The following is a 25,641-nucleotide window of genomic DNA, read 5'->3' as shown; positions in this document are numbered from 1 at the left end:
CTTGGCCGCCAGGCCGCTTACCGAGTTGGTCCCAAGGACCTGCAGGTCTGGCTCCTGGGATTCCAGCAGCTTGGCCACCATGTGCAGGAAGCTCTCCACGAAGGGCTTGATGCTCTGCGAGTGGCACGCCATCAGCAGCTGGTCCAGGGCCTCCATGGCGATGACGACGTAACTGCAAGCCAGAGACAAGGCTCATGGCTCAACCCTGCGTTTCACCCACCCGGATCAACGACCCGTCAAATTAATGGCACAGGGCCTGGCTGTGAACATCAGCGCCCCCTGCAGGATGGAATTATACAACTGCAGCCATTTGCCTGCCTGATGCACATCAGTTTCTGGAACATTTGTATGTTTATGCCTCATAAACACATCACGTTTGATTGATTCTGTTGTAGAGCACAAACTCTGGAAGGTGGGGAAGGGTTCTATATTTAGCTCCTGCAGTATATTAATTGCCGTCCTGAAGGCACTGCTGAGCACATGAATAGTGAACAGAGACGCTCAGAGGGAGGGGGAGCCGGTGGACGGCTCCCTGCAGTGTAAAGGTCTACAGAACCATCTACCCATGCAGTTCCGACCCAACCTCGGTGTTTAGAAACCCAATTAACGTGGCATCATTGTCGAGATCATGCCTCTAAGCTCCACTGCCCCAGATTTTCCAGATCCTGCGCTCTGTGGCGTTTCTACAGCTCTTACTCCATAACAATCTTACGCCTGCTACCAGTCGCTCACTACAGGCTGCTATAGACAAGCTGGCTGCTTGACAGCTGTATGCCTGTAATATGCAGCTTGTCCTCACTGGTATGTCGCTTTGGAAAAAAGGGTCCTTTAAATAAATAACTGTATACGTTTCTCCTGTCGCGGATTTAAAGGGATCCACATGAGTGCCGTAAATCCATCTATACGCACGCACGCACTTTTATCCTACTGTGCGATGGACAACAGCAAAATCCTGACAATGACAACCTTAACCCATACCCAGCCCTAACCTTAAACATAATTAACCAACACCAACCAAAAATACAAGACTTTTTGCATTTTTAATTTTTGATTGCAGTCTTACAATTTTTTTTTTTTTATTTAAAATTTCCCCTTGTGGTGACCGAAAAGTCAAATGAACAGCTTTTTATCACATTGTGGGGACATTGTGGATGAAGCTATCCTTCCTGCAGAAGAGTCACGTGCAGGAAGCCTGCCATCTCTTTCCCGAAGCTGCCTCATACAGCGCGTTGTGGTAATATACACACAACTCACACCCACAGCCACGCACACACATATTACATAATCCTTTGTGACTCCACGGATTTGAAAGAAAATATTAAATATATTAAGGTCTGGAGACCTGAGTTTTGACACAGTACTTCAGAATTAATCTAGATTAAGATGCTCTATTTTTAAACACAAGCCCTCTGTTGGCCAAACAGCAGGACACGCCGCTTCGTACAGCGTTTCACGGAGTCGCGCGCCGTTCCCCAAGCCGCTTCGTACGGCGTTTCACGGAGTCGCGCGCCTTTCCCCAAGCCGCTTCGTACGGCGTTTCACGGAGTCTCGCGCCTTTCCCCAAGCCGCTTCGTACGGCGTTTCACGGAGTCGCGCGCCTTTCCCCAAGCCGCTTCGTACAGCGTTTCACGGAGTCGCGCGCCTTTCCCCAAGCCGCTTCGTACGGCGTTTCACGGAGTCGCGCGCCGTTCCCCAAGCCGCTTCGTACGGCGTTTCACGGAGTCGCGCGCCTTTCCCCAAGCCGCTTCGTACGGCGTTTCACGGAGTCGCGCGCCTTTCCCCAAGCCGCTTCGTACGGCGCTCCGCGGTTTCTTAGCAACAAGCACATGCCGGTATCCTTCCCGTTAACCGCACCATCTTCACAGAGGGGTTTACAGCCTTGCATAACGAGATGACCCAGGGGACAGTTTGTTTTTTTATATATGAAAATCCCCAACTCGTTTTCCCTCTTTTTAATCGTTCAGTTGCAAATCAATCATATCACAGGTTTTACTCCAACGGGGGGCAATGAGTGACATTTTTCCTGGTACTAACCTTTACCTTCCGTGAAAGCCTTGCTGAAGGCGGACTCTGACGGATTACTCCCTTTATTTTAAGTTGATTTTTGGAAAGATTAATATTCCCTAAGCTGACGCAAACACACACACATACATACACACGCAAAGAGTGTTTGTGCAAACAATGACGTGGTACACTCTTACCCGTAGCGGTGTCGCAAGACATCCCGGGTCAGTCTCTCGGCCAGGTAAGCCCCAATGCGGTCCAGCTTCTCCGGGGCAGACACGGCGTAGAACGTCAGCTTCTCCATGTCTGACTTGACCAGGCCATCCTAAGCGGCAAACACGAGGACACACTGCTGGTTAAAAGGCCAACTAAAGGGAGGGGGGGGATGATAATGGGATGAGTAAAACCAAAGCGTCCCATCCAAATAACATAACACCCCCAGACTTCCAATTGTGAAATCTGAGCAATGCTAAGCTATTTATATAAAGGCTTTCCTAGCCAATCAGCATCTCAGTTATTCACGTGTAGAAAGGAGACAACCTGCTCTTTGCAGTGGCCTTGAATTCTCTGCAAAAAGCCCTTGAACAGAACTGCTCCAACTGAATACCAGCACTTAGTCGGCTAGACTTCCTTGAGGAAGCAACAACAAAGGACATTTTGAGAGCAACAGGGTTAGGGATTACTGTATGCCACCACTCTGACTGCAAGCTGTCAATCACTGAATATAAGCATCCCATTGGTTATGCTCTGACAGATGGGAGAGTAACTCCACCCACTACAGGTTCAGAAGCCTTATTTCACCTATGATTCATTTTCATTATATACTATTATTACTACAGCATATTGTAGCACAAGATATATGGAAACTGAAATCGGAACCGGGCAGTTCCTTGGGGCTGACTCCAGGGTAGAAGGGGTTCCGTCAGAATCTCCCCGGGAAAGAGCGTTAGTCACTTTCAGCATCGGAAAGCCCATAATTAGGCCGCCCGCTTTAACATTACAGCTCTCAAGCGGGGCAACAAGGGCAAATAATGACCCCTTATGTTATGATTTATCTGCAATATGCACATTGTTTTATTTATATATTAAAGTAAAACGTATTATATAAACGTATTATGCTGATTTTCTTGATTGTGCTTGATTGCACGACACCCCGAAGTAAATTTCTTGCATGTAAAAGTATGCGGCGATAAACACTGAATCTATGCGAAGTGGTTACCTGCATTTTAATTAACGGGATCAAGAGTTAATAAGCAAGTTAATGAGTTTCTCGTTTACAGGGTTACCAGCACATTGGAGCGTGGAAATTAACAGGACGGGTTAACATGTACAGGAATATAAGGGAAAGAACGAGTCGACGTCGAACCCAACAAATGGCGGGGGAACAGGATCGAGCAAAATCCTCAAGTTCTGAATGTCTTAGAAAGGCTGGACAAATCACATGGAATCCTTCTCTACCCATTTTAAATGAAGTTTATGTTTTGTGTGAAACAGGATTAACTAAATCCATCAACTTCTCCTTACTTGTGTGAAGAAACCTTAAGGAGTGACTGCAAGGCCAGACCAGGCTCCTGTAACGCTGAGAATATCCTTTCCTCCGTAATTACCCTTTACCTCATCACATTCTTCCTCACTTAGGGTCATGATATTTACGGTCATTACCAGCTGTACAGGACTGTAAAAATTATGTATAAAATTAAAACCTTAAAAATGAAGCAATATCATTTTATTTGGATGAAAGGGCCGACACAGCAATAAAGGTCACTCTTAGAGGCTGATAATTAGAATCTATAACAACATTGGTTTATGATTAAGGTCATAAACCAAATTGCATTAAGCGAGAATTTGGCGATTAATGAAAACGACCTCGCAATTCAATAACTTAATTTTAAATATGTGATTAGATCAGGGGTGTAAGCGGAAGGATAACCTGACATTTGGGGGTCTTGACTGAACGCCGGCACCCGCCCATAGCAACAAGACGCTGTCACCTTGGGGTCCTCGGGGAAAATGTTGTCCACAAGGCGCTTGTAGCGAGGCCTCAGAGGGCCGCAGCAGCCACAGACTCCTGAAAGACAGACACAGCAGGGGGGGGGTGTTCAGTAAAACTCAAAACGATGACACACGATACATGAAAAGCAGCCCACCCAGCAATGCTGTTCAGCCAGGGCAGATAAGAATACAAAAACAACAGGAAAAAAATACATTTCAGGCATTTGGCCACAGCATCTTCAGAAGGTCCCAGAAGATGTGAAGAGTGACCCTCGGGGTGCATGGTGAGTGACGAGACAAGCGGGGAAGACGTGAAGAGTGACGCTCGGGGTGCATGGTGAGTGACGAGACAAGCGGGGAAGACGTGAAGAGTGACGCCCGGGGTGCATGGTGAGTGACGAGACAAGCGGGGAAGACGTGAAGAGTGACGCCCGGGGTGCATGGTGAGTGACGAGACAAGCGGGGAAGACGTGAGGAGTGACGCTTGGGGTGCATGGTGAGTGACGAGACAAGCGGGGAAGACGTGAGGAGTGACACTCGGGGTGCATGGTGAGTGACGAGACAAGCGGGGAAGACGCAGAAAGCGCCAGGAGGAGCGCAGGACCCATTTCAAAACCTTGCGGAAGGTTCCACTCGCTCGCCGTTTCGTCCCGGGATGCTTGGCAGCGAAATGGGAGCTCGGAGGAGAGCCGGCCTGACGGTGCTCGGCTGAGTCACATACGGAGCGAAACATGCTTTCAGCTTCAACCTGCCCCCCCCCCCCGATCACAGTCCAGGACCGTCACTGCGGCGCCATGGTGGATGGGGGGCTGGGGGTGTCTGCAGGTTCCCACATAACCCCACCGACATCCTGCCATCTCCTTGAGGTCAGAAAAAAGCAGGGAGATGTTTACTAGACAAACTAATCCCCCCTCTCTCTGTCCAAGCTCTGTATTTCCAAAAGACGATAAACCCAACACTCTAACGGTTCTCTCAGCGAATGAGGGAAAGTCAGGCCGCGCCACCTTAGGGATTACATGCCACGAATCCCTAAAGCAACATGAGGAAAGGTCAGCTGCAGAGCGAACTCCTCATGTTCCCGATCGACATGCAGCCCCGCCTTGCCCCGGTGTGCCGGATCGATATGGGGACTCGGTCCATACCGGGATGTGTCCGGTTTCACTGAAGGCTTTCTAGTTTGGACCTCCAACAGGGAGTTTTCCCAACACTGGGTGGGGGGGGTGGTCAGCAGATAAGGTCTTCCGGAAATAAACCAGCCACCGATGTCAGATTCAGGAAAACAGAGAAGGGAACAGAGCGCAGTGTCCCGCCAGGGTGCCCAAAAGGGATAGTGTTTCTTCAAAAAGCACGACGAGAGAGGTTTTGAGAGGAAGTAAATCTGTCAAGATACGGTTATTTTATCCACTACCAATATAAATTTATCAAGAAAAAAAAAAAAAAACTGCCATTAGCCTTTCCACAAAGACGGTCATAAAACCTTTAGCTGGTGAGATTTCCGCATCATTCACTACTTTAACTTAATAAGAAACAATTAAGTAACTGACACCATAACCCATAATGCATTTGGGCAAACTATTCACCCCCACAGTGGGTTTCGCAGCCCTACGCCTCCCATTTCTGCGCTCTTCCACAGGAAGCAAACAAATGAATCACTTACTTACTGTATATTGTTCATACCAAAATAGTTCAGCATGGGCCAAGTCTAAAACAGAAAGTCAGAGCACTGAAAATGAGACGCACATGACTTTGGGGAAAATTGCTCAACTGATGTTTGTACTATTCACTTAATACCTGCATTACAAACAAACAATTCTACATTCAATAAAGTGACAGCGTAAAAATCAATACTAAGTTTTAGTCATATTAAAATACCTGGCCACAATATTCAAAAGATTAGTATTATAGTACGTTTCACGCATTACATCTGGTCTCACACCTTTGGCACAAGCATAAAATTGCGATAAGTGGGCACAAAAGACCAGAGGCATTGTGCTAAAACATAGTATTTTAAATGACCAGAGAGGCATGAGAATCCAGGGTCAAAAGGGACCCAAAAGGCCACAAACATTTCACACATCAGATCGCATGATAATTTGATTATATAATGGATTATATAACCCCAATTCCCACGGCTGCAAAACGAGGGCCTAACTGACCCGGGCTTCTTTTAACATTCCTGGGGAAGCACCACAACACTGCCCCCTTCAGGCCGCAGGCTCCGTTTGGGAATCACCCCAAACTCTCCATTCCCCACATATTAGAGTGATAAATGACTCCCGTGGCAAAAGGCCGATTCATTATTCACCAGCTCAGAGCCCAGTTTTACATTCGCTTTTGTTCTTAATGCCTTTCCAATTTGCACTTGCTCAGGGACCACAGAAGGTCTTACATCTGGCCACGACCCCCCCCTCCCCACCCCAGACAGTGAACAAGAGCAGTCGGGAAGATTTTGATCTGTCAGATGTGACACAGAGTCTCATCCCGCTCTGCGGGTGGATGCAATGTGATCCCTCCCTCTAACGCAGGCCCCACCCCCCCCCGTACAGATCCCTGAGCAGCCGGCGACTAAATGCCCTACCCCCAAAGAAGGCCACGCCCCCTCAACGCTATTAAAAACATACACGCTCATGCTGTCAGCCTCAGAGACACATGACTCAGCGGAAACGAAGCAAACAAGCTGACACAGGCTTTCAATCCTACCTGCCGGGAGCACGACAACCACTTTACTGAGATTTACCCCCTGGGACCGAATTAAAAGTGGCCCAGGGTAGGGTGGGGAGCCCACATAAAACTGGGTTTATCCACAGAAAGGCCCTCTTAGTTGTCATGCCTGTGCTAAAAGGCAGAAGCACTGTGACAGATCGACAGAAGGGCAGACAGACATAAAGAAAGATAGAGAGACAGAGACAGAAACTGACAGAGACAGAGGATCAAGCAGAGACACTAGCAGAGAGACTGAAAGACAGAGAGAGACAAAAAACAGAGACAGACGACAGAAACAGAGCGATAGATAGGGACAAAAACAAAGAGACAGAGACAGGCAGGGAGACCAGCAGAGAGACCAACCGACAGAGAGACCATTTCATAATCCTGAAGCAACTGCAGGCGTACAGTAGGATATAAAGGTAACCGAGGACAGCACCCATGGCTGCCCAGCAGAGGCTCCGGCAGTCTATGGACAGCAGTGCCTGGATCACGACACCATGGCTGCCAGGTGCCTGCATGAGGACCATAGAAGTTCAAACCAGAAAAATCCAGAGGGCTTCTCTATACCTGTAGACACCACAGGGATGACCATCCTGGGACACCATGCAAGTTTAGCTCCTACGCACAGCACGGTTGTCAACAAAGCAATGCAGCACCGTGTAGCTCAGTAGGTTAGGAATCTGTGCCCGTATCCAGGTCATGGGTTCAAATCCCATGACTGATCGTAATCGTACCATTACTAAGCGCATGAGCAAAGCTCTTAACTCCTACAACTTCAGGGATGCTGGCTGGCTGGACCGGCACTCCGACCCCAAGCTTCCCTCACTTGGCTGTCAATTTGGACAAAAGCATCCGCCAAAGAGACATAAATGATTACAGCGACACAGGAGTGGGGTCAAAGCCTAAACCTGAGCCCTAGTAACAGACCCCACACAGCAAAAGAAGCTGGGATACGCATTCTCTCAGTCAAGGGCCCCAGTGGGTATATGATCACTCTGCTGGCCACCGGATTCTAATCCACAAATGAGGATAAACCTGCTCGAATTTTCACACAATACCACAGAAGAACACCTTGTCAGGAACCCAGGGGTACCGTTCCAGATATGTGCCGATATACAGATCTCTGATATTCAAAAGCTGCTGACTAGAAAGGTTGGATGCAAAAGTATTAGAAGAGTATGTAAAGTAGTTAGATAGTGATCAGAAAATAGCAAGAGGATTAGCCAACCTTTTTGAGAATCACTAAGCAGCTCTGATTCTACAACTAATCATTTCTCAAAAAAAAAAAGATCACAGCCAGAATATGCAGAGGCAAAAAAAAAATAATCAAAAACTCTGCCTGTTCAGCTTGTACCTTTATACCCAGTCAGAAACCTTTTGATAATACTACTCTGTATTTCATTTCTTTGACTCGGCAAAAAAAAAAAAAAAAAAAAAAAAACTTGAGCCAATGAGAAATGCACACTGACAGCTTCACACTGACAATCATCTTCTAGAATTCCACCACTGCAGCGATAAGATCAATAATACAAACACAAGCCCCTCCGGAGAAGTTTATATTTCCATTCCAGATACGCATCCGGTACATCCCAGAACTCTGACACAAAAGATTCCATATCTTTGGGGACCTCATGCACAACAACTGGAAACGGTAGACTTGAAATGCAAGAGGAGAAAGTCATTCAACACTTGGTTCCCTATAGTGAATAAGCAGCCAACCTACCAAAACTGAAAAACGTTCGTCTCCGTGTCCGGCTGTATCTGAAGACTCCATCGGCCTCAGAGAGAGGGACCTGCATGTATCTTCTCATGGTGTCTCTCCAAAAGGGACAAAAGATTATTCCTACCCTTTGGTGTCCTCAACCTAAGGTGGATACCCACCCCATTCTCCCCAGCAGCCAACCGCCTCAGCCGGCGCAAAAGACAGACGGCAGCTATGCCAACGCCTCTAATCAACCGGCCGTTAGAGTGGCCGTTTCCGTCACCCAACTTTGGCGGATGTGTATCAGGTGGCCTTATAGAATATCACATCGAGATATCTGCTCACATGAGGAAGGACAAGCCCAGAGTGATTAACTGGAAAGAGGCCATGTCAGATTTCCGTCAAATATCGTTACTGGACCAGCAAAATGCTAAGCAGAGGGGCCAGTTTCGAAAAAAGAAAAATCGCTTAGGTCGCCTCTCTTACGAGCAAAGCAAAGGGTTACACCACAATGACAGCTGAAGGTGCACACAAGATGGCAGGAGTCGGGTTTCCTGGTTGATAATGCCTTCTTTCTGCATCATTTATCAATCCCACAACAGCAACACAATCTGCTTGCAAAAGAGACGGCGACATTCAGGAAACGCGGCTTGTCCGCATTTAATAAGGGTTAGGCGTGCGACACAAGCTTAGCAACCGTTGGTTCAAAAATAGATACACAATATTCCGGCAGTCAAATATCTGCCGTATTTAAAACGAGCAAAATGGATCTTCATGTCAACATCCCATGTCAAGCAAATTAACCTACAAACCATTTGAATCTCAGGCAGTTAAATCAGAAAATCGTCTGGGTGCTGCCCACCAAAGCTCTACCCCACCCCCTCGTGTCTTCCTGAGTTACTTATGAGGTTCAGAAACTTGAGCATCCTTCCCAGGAAAATGTCTTAGACACTAAACTGCAATGCAAACACTTATTCACCCAGCCCAACAAGCTACAGATGTGAAGGTTCGTCACAAGCAAGGAGACAGGAGCAGATTTCGATTGGGTCAGTTTATCACAGCTGTTCCCAGCCCTCTGCAGCTCCTCGGACTTGCTGGACATGGACATCAGCCAAGAGAACATCTGGAGTTAGGAGGGAGGAGGAGGGAACAGCAAGACTTGCAGAAGGAGGAAGATGGAATATAAGAAAAGGTACCAAAAAACCTGGTTTAAATAAATAAAAGACTTCATTTTTAGTTAATCTTTAGTTAACCAAGCTGGTCAGATGAGAACCACTTCGCATTGCTATTAATGAGGTGGTCAAGATACCAAACACTGATCACATGTAAGACTCCTACCTGTCCACATGCCAAGCTCAGGAACGTTACCGCACAGCACCAAAATGTACCCCGGCTTCAAGAGGACACTGTGTCCACAGGGAAGAAAGGCTACCCCGCCCTCCCCCGCCCACCCCCTGGGATGATTAAGAGCTTTCAGGCAAAGGGAATGGTCATCTCCATGCTTCACCGGGGATCACATGTTATATTAATTCCGGGACTTCACAGGTCACATAAGACTGTGTGTGTGTGTGTGTGTGTGTGTGTGTGTGTGTGCGCGCGTCTGCGGACACACATATTTGCGTGTTTTGGGCACGACAAATGACACGCATCCTGAATGATATATTTACACAAACAGCAATAATGTTATAAATGGAAAACTGCTCTAGTTTAGTTTTTTTAAACTCATGTGAAGCTCACAACATGAACGGGGTTTAGAACAGCAGCTAATCTAAAAGGATCTCAGACAGACACAGGAAGGGGACCCTCAAGCGTCCGACGTTAACCAGAAGGCAATAACACAGAAGATAAGGTCCCATCTCGGTTTCATGAGCGCGTTATCCAGAAATTCAGCCAAATCCCCCTTTATCAGAAAAGAACTGTTTTCCCACTAAAGATATGCCACAGAGCAGCACCCCCGCTTATCCTGTTAGGCCTAATTAGCAAAGTGAGACGACTTCCTTTATGCCAGTGAGGGTAAAGCGGGGGGAACGCGCCCCAGTCTAGCCACACTCATTAGGACAGTAAACAACTTCGACTTCATGGCACAGCTGCAGATGACGGATTTCTGGGGTGGAAGGCATGGCCAGTACATTTTTATCTAAATAATTGCTTCCCGGTGAAATATAAAACCAACAGATCTCACCATTTATAAATAAACAGCCTCACAACTAAGGAAGGAACCAGGAAACAAAATTTGTATTTGAGTCATTAAATAGCAATTAATGTGCCACTGAATAAATTCAATTTATCCATGTATCAGTACATACATATTTTATACACAAAAAACACACACACACACACACACACACACACACACACACACATATATGATAAGATGAAATCACATTCAAATCAATACAGCTGTGCTGGAATCAGAGTGTCTTACCACTTAAAGAAAGCAGGACAATCAATTTTGGCTGGGCTACAGACTGCTGCAGCTTCATCAGGCAACAACAGTAAAATGACACTTTATTCATAGTTTGACATTCATGGTAAAATGACAGTTTGGCTCTCACAGACATACCAGCCTCCCACTTACACAACCCTGGGAATCATGAACCTCGAAGGGCTCGCATCTTCAAAACCACATGGTGCACCACACGGTATTTTTAGACGCTTTTTTTCTATCCCGTTTAAATTTAGCGGAATTTGGTGCTTAGAGGGAGTTAATCCCTTGTGGTTCACAGAGGGAACAATGAAGCAGATGAAAATATGGATTGAAGCGTCCTTGAAATGTCCTTCCCCGTCAGACAGCCTAATCTCCTCGTCCAGCCCTACGCCCATATATATAGAACTGGCTTTGAAAAGAGGGCTGGATCTAATCTATAAGATCAACGAAAGTGCCGAGGTTGCATTGAAGATGCAAGACCCTTCCCATCATCCATCCCCTGGCCACCTACGCCTTCATCGCACAGAGGCAGAAGCCCAGTGTTTCCGATATCTAATCCGGCATCGTTATTCCACCCCTGCCTTACACCCCCTGAGAAAGGTCCCGTTTCTGAGCGATACGTAATGCTTTGGCTGGAGGCGTCAAGGTCCCACAAGGAATCAAGGTTACAAACATGATAAAAAAAGTTCTTCAAAATGTCTAACAAAGAAATCCTATAGCAACAGTTTTCCAGTATCCATGAGGTTAAAAGTCACCGGGCAAAACACACTTAATCAAAATGAACTGCGTTTTGTATGTCAGGTCTAATTTTTAGAACTAGATTATGGAAGATGCTGAGGAAAAAAGGTTACAGTTCTTTATGAGATCGTCTAGCAAACTTAGCTTACTTGAAACCCAGCAAAGCTGACCCTTAAGGTAATTCAAACGCATAGTTTCAGGTTACTCCAAGAAAGTTCTCCAAGTCATCCATGATTTTAGAGATGCCTTATCTTTTAACACTAAAACCAGTTTAAGACCATAGTCATCTTGACATTTGTTTGTTTCTGCGGCGACTGAAGTCCTGCAAAGGAAGAACTTGCAATTTGCAGTTTGACTCAGGCAGTAGAAAACCTAATGGAGCCATTAATGACTTCCAGCAGGCGCCGTCAGCCGGAGATAATAAAGTCCGTAAACGGCATAGCATGAGCTTCCCTATCGGACCTCTCTCCTTTGCTGGCCGGGAACGGACACGGAGAACGGTCACCCCAGCGGCTCTCCAGAGGGGGCGAGGAGGCGGTTTCCATAGCGAAGGTTGGGCCAATGACACCAAAGAGGAGGACACCCTTCCCGTTGTCCCCAGTAGACTTGAGTAAGGACAGATGGTTTGCAGTCCCCGCGCCAGCTGCTTCCATGCCGGAACGGGCGGCGGCCGCTACCCATTCAATGAGGGACAGGGATCTGCGTTCCCATCCGATCTCCGCCAAATCTACCTATTTGATACTGGACCACCACAACAACCCCTTCCTGAGACCTATCCGAAAGCGACCCACAGCTGGAGAGCAAAACAACCAGGCACCCAAAGGAAAAGACGACGTTCAATCACTCAAATAAATACATCCAACAGAACTACACTCAGATTCAACATTTACACCAATCGCCCAACAACCAGACACGCATACTGCTTCCCAAGTCAACTCCTCCTCCCTTCAGTAGGGTGCTTCATCTCAGCCGGTACCCAGAACCAGACATCCTGTCATTTCACAAAACAGCATATGCCTACCTTCAGCCAGGAAAGCCCACACATCTGCCACCTCTCCAGCCATGGCCTGCTCGCAACAGACGCATCAACAGTCGACGGTGAAAGATTACTTCAGCTTCATGTGGTGGGCAATTAAATTCCAAAAGGGCAGTGGGGGGGGGGTTGACTTTGCAGGGATGCTTGAAAAGTCATTAATAAACCATGAAGGATATTTCTCGCTGGCAACAAAACATTTTATGATGACCACACGGCACACCGTGAAACCGCGGGGTCCAATTAATCTACCCAGCAGATTGATTCTCCATCCTTCAGCTCTCAACTCCAACGGCAGCAAAATTATGGCAGCCAGAAGCCTAGAAATAGCTTTACCTTAGCTGTGTGAAGTCCAACCAGTTGCACCATGGGATGGGTAATAATGTTAGCATGAACCGCTTATTCTTCAGGCCTCCGAGTCAAGGCCGATCGATGCCTGCCCGTTATCAACTAGGCTACCTTTTGGCATTTTCCATTACACCAACAGTTCCAAAATTTGAGCTCAAAAGCTTAATTTCTCCCCCCCCTGCCAATCTACTGAATGAATCACTATACCACTCAGTAAGCAGATGCTCCTTTTAAAGTCCTGGAAAATGGCTAACATGGAGAATTATTGGATGTGGGAGGAACAGATTGACACCTCTTATAGGACAGTGTTAAAGTAGAAACAAATTCAAAAGGTTCCTTAGAAGGCAGCCATTTTAAATACAGTATTTTTGGACATAAATGGATCCTTGTTCCTGCTATCGAGAATGTCACTGGTAGCCTGCCTGCGGCCTGCTCCACGGTAACACGGTTTGTCCAAGTCGTCAGCCTCCATTCACAAGGACAGACATCGTGTCATTTTCAGAGATGGCCAGAGTGAAGACAAGGGCCCTCATTCCGCACATTTTAATGGCTGCAGTTTGACAGGCTTTCATTATTCAATGAGCAAACTGTGGAACTCGCAAAAGAACAGAGGAAGCAGCAAGGAAGGTTCCTCTACAGATGTATTCATAATGACGCTTTGACGCAAGGGTGTTGTTAAAGTTCCTCTTCCTGTTTGCCCGTGTTTCAGTTTTGCCGGCCTTCACTGCAATAAAACCGTCTCAGATTTCAGAGCCGGTCCAGGCTTAAACCACGTCGAACACACATAAAAGGCCAGCGACGCACTCGAAGCCGATTGGCACGGATGGCAGCAAATCATTTTGCTGGCTGAACACGGCATCGCAAACATTCCTACTTGTCGGCAAAGGTTTGGGATGCGGCGGCGTGAGACGCACCTTTCACAGCACGATAAAAATTGCAGACAATCGTACGTGAGCTTTGGGAAACTTGTCAGCGAGCACAAACGAGTCAGAGGAAGGAGGACTGTGTGGCATTCGATTTTCAGCCCAGGAGAAAAAGGGCAGCATTAACAAGAACGCACATGTTTGAATAAAGATTTTTCAAACACCTAAATTTAGAGGAATAGCAGCATGTAAGAAAGCAGGAAAGAAGGAAAACAATCAATATCAAGCTCTAGTAGATAGGAAGACAGACAGAAAATAAATCAAGAGAGAAACAGAACAAGTCAGACAAACATTTGGCTGCGCTATATAAAAAAAAAAACAATAGAGAAATGAGAGATAAAAATGGAGCAGCGGAATCTTCCCTGCTGAGATGTCATCTTACAAAACAAGCACTTTTAGATGCACAGCGACAAAGTCACCTTCAATAATACATCCAACCCACGGTGGCCAGTCCCAACAGAAGCACGAGACAAATTTATTATTATTTTATGGGTGGGGGGGATTAATTCTAAGCTTTGCATCTACTTCAGGGATGCGAGTAAATCGCAGATACAGACTTATGAAGACTAAGCTAAGGGTCAAAGCAGTTTTTGACATAATTCCAAAACACCACAAACCATCTCATTTTACAGCAAACCTGCATAACAAAAACAGCCCTATCAGGAATCATTATTGCTCTCGCTACTTGCAACAGTCACTCGAAATGGGAATCCATCCTTGAAATAGCTAAGCAGAACATGTTTTAGGATCAGGTCCTATGCGGGGAAAATAAAGATTCATCACCGATATTAAAGGGCTGGGCCGTCAATTTGCTTTATTGCGGACCGAGTCGAGAGCCGTGTGAGAACATTAAAATGCCAAAGCCTTTCATTTGCTTCGTTGCACTGCTGTGCTGTACAGGCAGAAATACCAGGCAGGCTGATGGCTCATTTATTTACAAGGTGGCAGGAATGGCCTTTTAGTCTCCCTCGATAGAGGGCGCCATTTTTTCCAAAGACTGCGAATGCAGCCTTGTCTATTGCTACACATGAATGAGGCTTACCAAAAAACAAAATACACGCAACATAACAACCTAGACTCACGGCCTGTAAATGTCACTTCTTTCATCCAGGCAACAAGCCTTGCTTCTGGAACCGACTTAATTATCAATGACCAACTCAATTAGTTGGTATACTAATTAGTTCTAATCACCATCTAGATCTTGTGATGTCCCTCTAGACGTAGGTGGCTTGCCTCTGAATACAGCCACAGCAAGCAAGAATGTGGCAAATGCCCAGTGAAAAGCATACTCCTGTGGATTTAGCTGGAATTTATCATATTTACGGCCTTATGCTATCATAATTCATGGAACTGGGTCAATCTCTGTGGGGCTGCTCCGAAGCAGAACTTAGCAAGTTGTTTTTTTTTGGGGGGGGGGGCTATCCGTTGCCAAGATACGGCAAACTGTCACGCCGCCTCCTGCTGGAGAGACAGCCGCATAGAATCGCGGCCGCTCTTGACAAACACCCCGTAAAGCGCCCTACGGGAAACTCACCCAATACAGTTAGCTGTCCTTCAATTTCCAGTGCTTTACCCATTCATTCTTTCATGCTCCTCCCAAGCCAAACCCTCAGGGCATAATTTATTTTACATGTAATCATCTTTGCCTGATAATGATCATGCTAAACAACGGATCATGCCAAATAAGACTTAAAGGGCCCGTTATTGATTTAAGGTCTGCTCGAACATCCAGAATGGCAGTTTATAAGGGCCGTTAATTAGGCGTCCAATTCATACTAGATTTCCTTTCCTCTCGTAAATGTTTTACTCTATTACTGAATGGTAGCATTTCATGCTAAAACCCACCTGTCCTTCCCCTGAGTATAACAGTCTTCATTTTTATAGCATTGTGTATAAATTTAGCATCTCATGTTAATTAGCATGATGCTTTTCAATTGACATCAGGTCAATAAGAGGACATTCAGAGGATCGCAGCCCTGTTTTCTCACCCCGCAGATCGATCTTAGCCCCCCCCCCAAGTTTACCACCCACGAGAGAGGGGACATCGAATTCCAGGGCAGTGTTATCAGGGAGGCAGGCGAAGTTTAGAATTACCTTAATCAGGAATAGCAGTCAGTCGCAGCATGAAATGAGGGACACAGAGGTCATTTGCATCAAAACTTTTACATTAATTACAAAGAGGACAGTCGAGGGGAGCCTCCATTTTGAAAATTTCATAACCACGGCATTATGGAACCGTCAGATCCATCTGGATCATCCCAGCCTTCTTCAGCGGAGGCTCTTGCAATCATACCTACTGTCCCCCTAAAAGGGCGCTACTACATTCAGGCTAGTTCTGGATGCATCAAGGCCAAACAGCACCGATGATTAAAGGCATTTATGTGCAATTCCCTGGAGGGGTCAGCTTATGGGAAGCCTTGGCACGGCCCCGGGGGGTTCACAAGAAGGGCCTTTCAGATGGGCCGACATCAAACGGCCCGTAAACAAAGCCATGATACGGTGTGTCTAACGGGTTTATAAATGGAGCAAGCGGCACTGAAGCTGAATAACATCCACACTGAGAATCACATTCACCAAGAACGCCGCTCACATACACAGGCAGCGAAGGTGAAGTGAAAACAGAAGCAGAACATTTAATCAATAGGCTAACAGGAGAGCCAAACAGTCTCACACCCCTAGGATTGGGGGTTCAAGTCCCACCCACTCTGCATGTGTGGAGATACTGCATGTTCTCCACATTTAAAATACCGGCAGGTGAACTGGTCTCAAATGGCGCTTTTACACTGGCATACAGGAACTGCAAAGACACTAGTTATACATCACGGTTCCACTGCAGAAGGGTCGGCTCAGTAAAGGCGTGGTCGGGTTTGGAAGTGACAGCAACTTAAAGTCAAGAGAGACTTATTTACCATTTACATGAGGTACGTCATGATTCACTGTGTGCTAATCTCCACTAGCACATCTGTGAGAATCGCCGTTTCATGTTAGCATCAACCGCTAGCAGAAATAGCATTCGCTAGTTTAAATTTGCATTACAAATCTATTACATGCATCCTATAGTACTTCTGCAAATGGGAGAGTGGAAATTATCAAGTTCCAAGTCATCAGGAATGGATCAATACATTGCAATGTGCAATACTATTAATAATGAATAATATACAGAACGCCCCCTTCTATCCTTCATATAATCTATGCACGAAGCATCGGTATCTCCGTGCACTTCGACCAATCAGATGGGGGGGGAACAACACCAGTTCGATTTAGTCAGACTGCTAGTAAGCAGGACCATGTCAGCGCAGGTATGGGTCAGGTGCAGCTCAGATAATTTACAGTGGAAAACCGTCTCTTTCCAGTTCAGCTCCATTTCTGTTGGCACTGGAAAAGCGGTGTAAGTTACCAGTAGCTGGCATGTACGTGTTCTGGCCAGGGTGTCCCTAGGCTTGTGCCCAGTGCTTACTGGGATAGACTCCAGGTTCCCACTGGTCCTGTACAAGATAAGAGGTTGAAAGACGGATGGATGACATCTTAAAGAAGCCACACGAGTGACCCCACACACAGCTACTTCTGATGCCCCCTTAAGAACCAGGAAGAAGATTCTACTCCATGAACCATGAACCCCATAGCAAGTGGACCAGACATTCCTTCAATGTTAAAATAAAAGTATTACACAAAATCGATCAGCCAGACGCTAAGCGGCATCAAGGTGAGAGCTGCATTTTCCAGCCTACGGCACCGCGGTGGACAGGCGCATGCATCAAAACCTGCTGCTGGCCTCCACAGAGAGGTAACCGCCAGTGACGTCAGATTGTATCCACGCACGTCAAGCGCTGGCAGACAATGGAGAAGTATGTTTATTACCTCTGGATCTGTTAATGTTGTTAGGAACACATTTACGCATATCTGGCTGATGGCAAAAGGACGACAGAGCTTCATCCGTAGCGGTAGGTTAAACAGATGCCTGCTGGCTGGCATCTGGTAATGGGGGGGGGGGGGGGGGGACCAAGTTTTGCATGAAGGATGACAGAGCTGACACCGTCCCCAAAACCCACTCTCGTCACAGCGGCATCTAGAGGAACAAGCATGTGTATTAGGAAAGATCTGGACAGAGGAAAAGCTATAAACTGTGGGACGTTCAAAAGAAACGAGATAAAATTAACTGGGGGGAAAAAAAGCATGCAAGAATTGCGAAACTGCATACGCAGCAAAGCCAAGAATATTAAAGGATACCGGGCAAAAGGTTACAAATAAGGAGAGAATAAGCAGTCAGAAGAGGCGACCTGAGGCCAAAACTCCCAGGGACTGTTAAACACAGAGAGGCGTTATTTTACAGATCTGGCTGGTGCCACACAGGGCACCAAGAGCCACGTACCCACAATCGCCGCCACCCCACCCGAAACACCACACCACAGGGAGCAGCAGTGAGAGGGGTGGACACCAGAGAGAAGGCATTACCGCATGCTGCTGCTCCACCAGAGCCAGCGCAGCCGCTCTGTGAATGGCGTGCCGACGCGTACCTGGCAAGATCACGAGCCCCCGGCAGGCCCCGAACAGACGACCCGGACCCGTGGGCGTACTCGCAGCGTGCCGGCGTGAACCAGCAGCGACTGCGGGAGTCCTCACGGCTTGATGCCATCTAATGAGCAGAGGAAGAGCTACGCACGAGGCCATGTCAGAAGGCATGGATCACGACCACAGCCAGCCCCAGACAGCCAGCCAACCAACGGACTTATACCAAGCAGGTAAAGCCTGTGGTCGAGTGGTATGTCAGCAAACTGACGGAAGATTTGAATGCCTCTTTTACTGTACAGTATCTTCAGCCATTTAAAAACTGCCTGGTGTCTCGGTCGTGCTATGACACATTTCCGGATTCTGCATCTCCAAGACCAGAGAAGGATCCGGTGCAGGAGATGTTAAAAATATCTTATTGAAAAAGTTTTGTACAGTGAGGTAGGAACAAAGGCAATTGATCAATGGCGTGTGTTACAAGTGACACAGGAGAGAACTCCCACGCTGGGTTGAAAACAAACAAAGGCAGAACAATGGAAAGATGCGGCAGAGCCTTAGTTCAGAGGACAGCAGGAATTCTCCCCAACAATCTCTAAAGGCCTGAGCTGAAGCTTTAAACCAGGGAACGGAGAACAGGAAAAAAAAAACATTAATGACAAGTCTTACCCCCAAAATATGAGTACACCAATCTCACAAGAGATTTAAAAAAAAAATAAAAAAATAAAAACTCAACTTCCACAAAGATTTAGAAAATAAAAATTCAAAAAGCAATGTATAAAAGTTCCAGTAGTTTTTCTAAACATATAAAGCAAAGTGTTTTCAGTGCCACTTTACAATAAGGCTCCCATTTGCCACTTGCAAATGGGAGCAACTCATTAACAGAAAGAACACTTATAACTTGATTTAAACTGTCTATTAATAATTTGCAAAGCATTACAACCTAATAACCAGATTATAAACCATTCATAAACTCTTTATATGCGTAGCCTTACTGTAAAGTGGCACCATTTTTTTTTTTAACATTTATCTTGAGAAAGATAAGCAACATTGTCATAGAACAATTTGATTCATCACATCTATGCTGGAGATTGATTCTTTTTTTTTTTTCCTGAAAAGTGTGAAAAAAAAAACGATAATTTTTAAGAACTCTGAGAAGCAGCATGACACTCCTGCCCCAGGAGGGCAGAATGACAGTAAACAGGGGCTCTGAGAAGCAGCTACGGGTACCATGTGCCCTCCTCTCACCTGACGACTGTGACCCAAAGTGATTTTTCCCTTCTGTAACAGGGAGATTTTCCGAGTCGAGAGCATTTAGTGTTTATTTCTAACAGCCCAAAAGCAACAATAAAACATTGAAGAAAAAATTTTTTTTTAAATCAGGACTGAGAAAGCTCACTCGAGGTTATGGTGAGGTGGCTCTTGTGGGAAGACAGAAAGCTGAAGAGCACTGGCTCGGAAAGAGAAACCCCCCTAGGTCGCAGCCAGCCAATGAGCAGACGCCAGCGCCGAGGATTATGGGTAACTATACAGAGCGCTTCTCACCGTAATTAGGGCAGAAATGCGGCCTTGTTCACCTGGGCTTGACCAGACTAAAGCAAACAAAACTAGCACACAAACAGGCAGCATTGCCAAAGGCCTGCTTGCAACATGTCTTCTTATTTAAGAGAGAGATAACAGGGAAACATTTATTCCAACTGAAGAAATCTATTCAGAGGTGAACAGTCATTGGAATAGCATCTGTGGTACATTTTAAAAAAATACTAAGGGAAATGTAGGATGGGTGACTAAATCGCCCAGCCTTAATTCATGATGAACAACACTGTTGATCCAATCCAAACACCACAACACACCTAGACTTTCACAAGTGTTAGTAAGCTTTTAGTCCTCCCCATTGATTAAAGGGAAGATTAACAGCTCATGTGACTACTGGGAAGTACTGTATAAGGCAGTCATACAAAGCTTTTTCTAATGGCTTAATTGCCCCACACATAGCACACAAATGTATTATTGTTTATTAAAATAAATATATATTCAGGGGCGGCATGGTGGTGCAGTGGTTAGCACCCCCTCACACCTCTGGGACCTGGGTTCGAGTCTCCGCCTGGATCACATGTGTGTGGAGTTTGCATGTTCTCCCCGCGTCATCGTGGGGATTCCTCTGGGTACTGCGGTTTCCCCCCACAGTCCAAAGACATGCTGAGGCTAATTGGCGTTGCTAAATTGCCCTTAGGTGTGCATGTGTGAGTGACTGGTGTGTGTGTGTGCGCGCCCCGCAATGGGCTGGACCCCCATCCAGGGTTGTTCCCTGCCTCGTGCCCGTTGCTTCCGGGACAGGCTCCGGACCCCCCGCGACCCAGTAGGATAAGCGGGTTGGACAATGGATGGATGGATATATATTCACAGCTTGCAGATAGCACAAAAACACTAGCACGCACTGAAATAAGCCCAGCTCTTTATGGATATTATAATTATTCTGTGAGAATGTAGCATTATATATTCCTACTCAGAAGACAATAAATCAGATGTTAGAGGAAAAGGATTAATCATTACATCAAAACAACACAATTTAGCTCTCCCCAGTTTATCAAACAATCAACAATTACACAGCTTATGCGATAGGAAGCAATTCACTTTTCTCACTAGTATATTTTAAACAACCTAAATTGTCTCTCATAAATCTGGCTACTAAAAAAAACTGCAAGAAAGAAAATTCAGCATACATAAGCCAATAAAAAGGTGCCCAACTGAGACAGCTGTCATGTACTGGTGGAAAAAAACAATTACAAACAAAAAAAATCTCCATTTACAGCTTAAACTGCAATATATATTTTTACATAATGACAGAAAATTGAAAGTCCATTTCTGTGAAGAAAAATGGGTGTATTTCTCTCTATAATTGTGATTCTGATTCTGGCAGTCAATTCCAAACCATAGGTAGTCTACACACAATGGTGTAACTTTGGACTGAACAAGGGGCGAGGTCCCCACCCGTTCATCATGACAGCAAAATTATGGAGGGGGGGGGGGGTTGTATTGGCCATTTCTGATTATTGGAGGGATCACAAACTTTATGCCTGTGTCTGCAACTTGCATCACTTTCGCACCAAAGCCCCAAACCCAGGACAGCTCACCCGCCAAAATAATCTCCTACTATATGAACAGCACTAAAATAATTTTTAAATCTTCAACAAGTAGCCAATCAAAACTGTCAGTAAAGAGCAATGAACCATTGTGGCTTGACATTATCGTGATGCAACTTTCACGAAGAGAAGCAATGTCACATACATCATGTGACAAAACACTGCTATCTGGCCTCTTCTCCTTTCCCCGCTGATCAAGGGCAACACACTGATGTATCAAACACTGCTTCAGCTCCTTGGGAGTGCATCCAACATGCATATGGCTCCCCGAAAATCCCTGTCCTTTCCTCTGTGGGTGTGAAAATTTCATTAAAAGTCCCGCATACCTTACGAGTGATGCCAAACTCTGCTCCTCCAAACTGGAGCCCAAGTGTGCATTAATATTCAATGATATTAAAACCAGTAGCACCAAATACTAAAGAGCTTACAGAGAATCCCCTTGCACACAGGAAGGGCAGTCAAATTCCACTTCCCCACATGTGATGGCCTTCTTACAGAAACACGTCAATACCACAACACCCAAGCAAGTTTTAGGCCCCAATGATCAAACCAATTTTAGGCTACGGGACATTAAAAAACAGACTCTTAATCCAATTAAAAGACATGCCACTACTACAGTATTATGCAGTCAATTGTTGCATTTTCATATAAAAATTTGTATGCACATCAGTTCAGTACTGCACCAAAATCAGGAAAGTGAAAGCCCTTCCTGCAAGGTCAGCTGAGGCCCTGGATCTCCAGCCTGTTCTCTCTGGGGTCTAGCTGACCGAGATTAACTTTACTGTGACCTACATTTAATCAGCTGAACGTCACACTGTGGTTCAGCTATGGGAGCGGGGCGGGATTGCTGCATCCACCAGAGAATGCTTACGCACTCTGGGCCTCAATGTACCAAGTACCTTAGTAAACCCATTATGATCGGTTCTGCACGGCAAACACACAACAGACCCGGCAAAGCAAAGCACCGGCCGGGTCAGCGTGCTTCCAAACCCGCTTTGTCAAACATCACGCAACAGGCAAACACGCACTCCCGAGGGATGATTTCTGTTTTCCTAACTCAACGTTTTGCAGCAAAACAAACACACATAACAGGAACTGGTGCCTCTCGTGTTTATTCAGCTTACAACATTATAAACGGCGGTCTGTTTTAAAACAGAAAAGCAACGCAATAAATGTCATTTATCCAACAGTGCGTGGGAACCGGATTTAACCGTTTTAACAGCTGCGCTGTAAATCTAGTTAATCCGACCAGGACACATGTTAAAACTTGTTACACGGGTTTTTATCGTTTAAAATGAATAATATATCCTCGGTCCGTTTGCGTTTTTTCGCGGCGACTGGCTGTTTGCTGCGGTGGAATTAACTCGAAAGCGGCAGCGCTGTGCAGGTAATTTTAACCCCTGCAGCACGCCAATCACAATGTCAACCACGACTTAGTTAAAATAAACAGAAAATAAGTATTCATCACATTTTAGGCAAAAATGGCTCATTTAGGTCTCGGTTTGTCGTGCTTGGGGGTCACCCCCGCCCCCCTCTGCACTCCCTCCCGATTAGCAGTCAAACGCATTAGCTAACCGGCTAATTTAGCATGGAGAAATATGGCAGAAAGGGGGAGAGACGCCGCTTACCGGCTGGCATCCTCCGGGAAACGGGGCCGAGAGATCGCCTCGGCTTTGGGAGACCGTCGGGGTGTTTTTTTTTTCTCTTAGACCGTGTGCAGAGATATCCCGGGGCTGCCGACGCTTTTCGTCACTTCATGGTTTCGCGGTGGAGGAGGTAGGGACCTTCTAAGGACACTGCGGTATAAAACGAGGAAGGAAAAAAAAACATAAATACACATTTAGTTAAAAGGCAGCCTTATGTAATGTCTGCTAAGTGCAGTTCAACGTGTCGCCCCAATCACCTGAACTGACATGTAGGACACTGACCTGCGAGCCGGTTTAGCCGAGGTAGCGTTCGTTTGCTTTTAAAGTTAAAACGTTATCTTTAAGCGAGACTTTGACTGATATTTAAAAGTAGCTATGGTTGTTTTTTTTCTTTTTTCTACCGGCGCCTCGTCGGTAAATGCTGGGTTAACCCCTTCGGAGCCCAGCTTCCCTGCCCTAAAACTGCGCCCCACATCGGCGCGCGCGACGCGGAAGCGGCTGCTTTACCTTCGTGCCGCTCCACGTCCGTGTCGCGGGGTGTCGCGCTCACGTTCGCCCCCGGGGCAGCCGCGCGCCGGTCCTCGCGCTTTCCGAAGGGACGGCGGTGGTCCGCTGGCCTGCGCCGTAAAAGTTAACAGGAGGGCCGGGAAAGGTAGCCGGCGGAGACTAAAGGGTGCTCTCTTCCGCTGATGTCAGTACTTGTCAATCCCGCAGTTAAATAAGGAAGTGCGGCTACGGCGATCGGTCCCTCCTACTGGGGCCGTGGACCTGCAGGTCGCGGCGTTGCAGCTTGCAAATAATAATATTCAGATACATAATATTTATGTCAATTTATAATATATCTGCGGAAACCACGTGCATGAACTGAAACCATAATGTGCAACATTGGTGAAATTGCCTTAGAAATGCGTGAGTGGTCCACACCGTATGCCACAAAATAAGGAGATTTGGTCGAGCTGTCTTTTTTTTAATATGAGATTGCGCATTTGGGGTAATCAGCATCGTCTCTGTCCGCGTGGGCTCTGCATGGTCTCTCTAGAGTCAGAAGTTCCTTTTAGTACACTATAAAGATTCAGTGTAACAGAAGACAGTGTACTCTGCACTTCCCACACTTAAAAATGGCCCTTTGCATTCCTAATAGGCTAATCAGTGAAAGACAATGGAATGATGTTTCTAAATAGTCCATCTGTGGGAAGGAGAAGATTAAGGGTGCGGGGGGGGCGCAGAATGATATAAACCAAACATGGGGGTTAAAATGCCTTTGCCGGATTCAAAGTTAAGTAATAAATTCTCTAAGGAGATTGTATTCCCCTTAATCCGATCCACACGGTTGCTCATACGCACTATACAGTTGGAATGCAGGAGAGCAAAAACGAGAGGGAATTAATGGAGTCTGATTAGTGTATCTTACACAGCTCTTTTAGTTTAAGGGCTTGGGAGACTTGGGTCTTTTTTTAATCTAGTTTTTTGTGTGTGTATTCCTGTAGGAAAGAGTTGTGGGAGAAATGCTTACAATTACAGCAGACACCACTGAGGTGTGTTTAGTCATATCACTGGGAAATAAGTGCCAAAAAAAACAACATTAGGTAATTAATGTCACTCTCGCTGGAACTGGCAGGCAACATGGCAAAAAAGAACAACAAAAAAAAGCCCTGAGAGATTTGGCAGTTGAGACATTTTTGGAGTATGTATTACACAGTATGTATTCACCTGCTTGCAAAATGCACACTGCCTGATAAAGATCGCAGGAATTACTGCTGCATGCGTGCATTTTAGTGCATTAATTGACTCGGGTGGCTGCAGGGCTTGCTTCTCTGAAAGTGTGCCAGCTTCACTACATCAGCCTCAGTGGGCACCCGCTGAAACAAAGTCCGATTCACGCTCAGATGCGCTTGACAACCAGTCCACAATAAATGGATCGCATGTTTCTGTTTGTGTTTCTGTGACGGGTGAAAACAAAGAAATAGCTCAGCAATATTGCTTCAGCACTCCACCTGTGATCTGAAAACCTAGCCGTCCAGCAGAGTAATGACCTAAACGGCTAACCTTTCCTTTAATGACTCACGATACCAGTGAAATAATAGCAGCCAGCTCAGCATGCTCCTTCCTGGATGGGGAGGAACTCGGGCCGGCTTCTGAGATGGCGATGAGTAGAAGCCTTTTCCATCCGCTTGCATGGCCTGTAAGGTGATAAGCTTGAGGTTTTCCTGCCAGTGCAGAATCTGTGTTTGCAGACAAACTGCCCTCTGCATGCGTCAGTGTCAGCTTTGTTCTCACTGTGCACATGCAGAACGAAATGAGGTAGCAAGCTCTCCTATTGCAAGCATCATACATATAGTAATAGTAATACAATAGATCAGTGTTTCCTAATCCAGTTCTCAGGAGCTGGGAGGGAGCAAAAACATGGACTGTCTGGCAGGGAGCAAAAACATGGACTGTCTGGCAGGGAGCAGAGAGGGAGCAAAAACTTGGACT

The 25,641-nt window shown here is 46.2% G+C and overlaps 1 protein-coding gene across 6 annotated transcripts in view; it reads right to left on the bottom strand.

Annotated features, from left to right (window-relative positions):
- The window catches only part of efr3a (EFR3 homolog A (S. cerevisiae)), a 70,600-nt gene extending 46,711 nt beyond the window's left edge, over positions 1 to 23,889 (bottom strand). The window contains exons 1-5 of one of the 6 annotated variants that reach the window (XM_072711161.1): positions 23,674 to 23,889; positions 23,149 to 23,316; positions 3,996 to 4,072; positions 2,202 to 2,329; positions 22 to 172 (exon numbers count right to left, since the gene is read on the bottom strand). In XM_072711161.1, the coding sequence (XP_072567262.1) occupies positions 22 to 172; positions 2,202 to 2,329; positions 3,996 to 4,072; positions 23,149 to 23,158 (366 nt within the window). In that variant the 5' untranslated portion in view covers positions 23,159 to 23,316; positions 23,674 to 23,889. Of the gene's footprint in view, positions 1 to 21; positions 173 to 2,201; positions 2,330 to 3,995; positions 4,073 to 5,138; positions 5,333 to 8,425; positions 8,692 to 9,742; positions 9,762 to 23,148; positions 23,317 to 23,448; positions 23,635 to 23,673 lie in introns of those variants that run through there. The other 5 variants (XM_072711162.1, XM_072711165.1, XM_072711163.1 and 2 more) reach the window with 5 other exon arrangements.
- Positions 23,890 to 25,641: the final 1,752 nt, after the last annotated feature.

The sequence above is a fragment of the Paramormyrops kingsleyae genome, chromosome 4, assembly GCF_048594095.1.
Source record: "Paramormyrops kingsleyae isolate MSU_618 chromosome 4, PKINGS_0.4, whole genome shotgun sequence".
Taxonomy (NCBI): Eukaryota; Metazoa; Chordata; class Actinopteri; order Osteoglossiformes; family Mormyridae; genus Paramormyrops; species Paramormyrops kingsleyae.
Note: the sequence above shows the minus strand (reverse complement) of the source record. Positions and strands in the feature narration are given on the sequence as shown.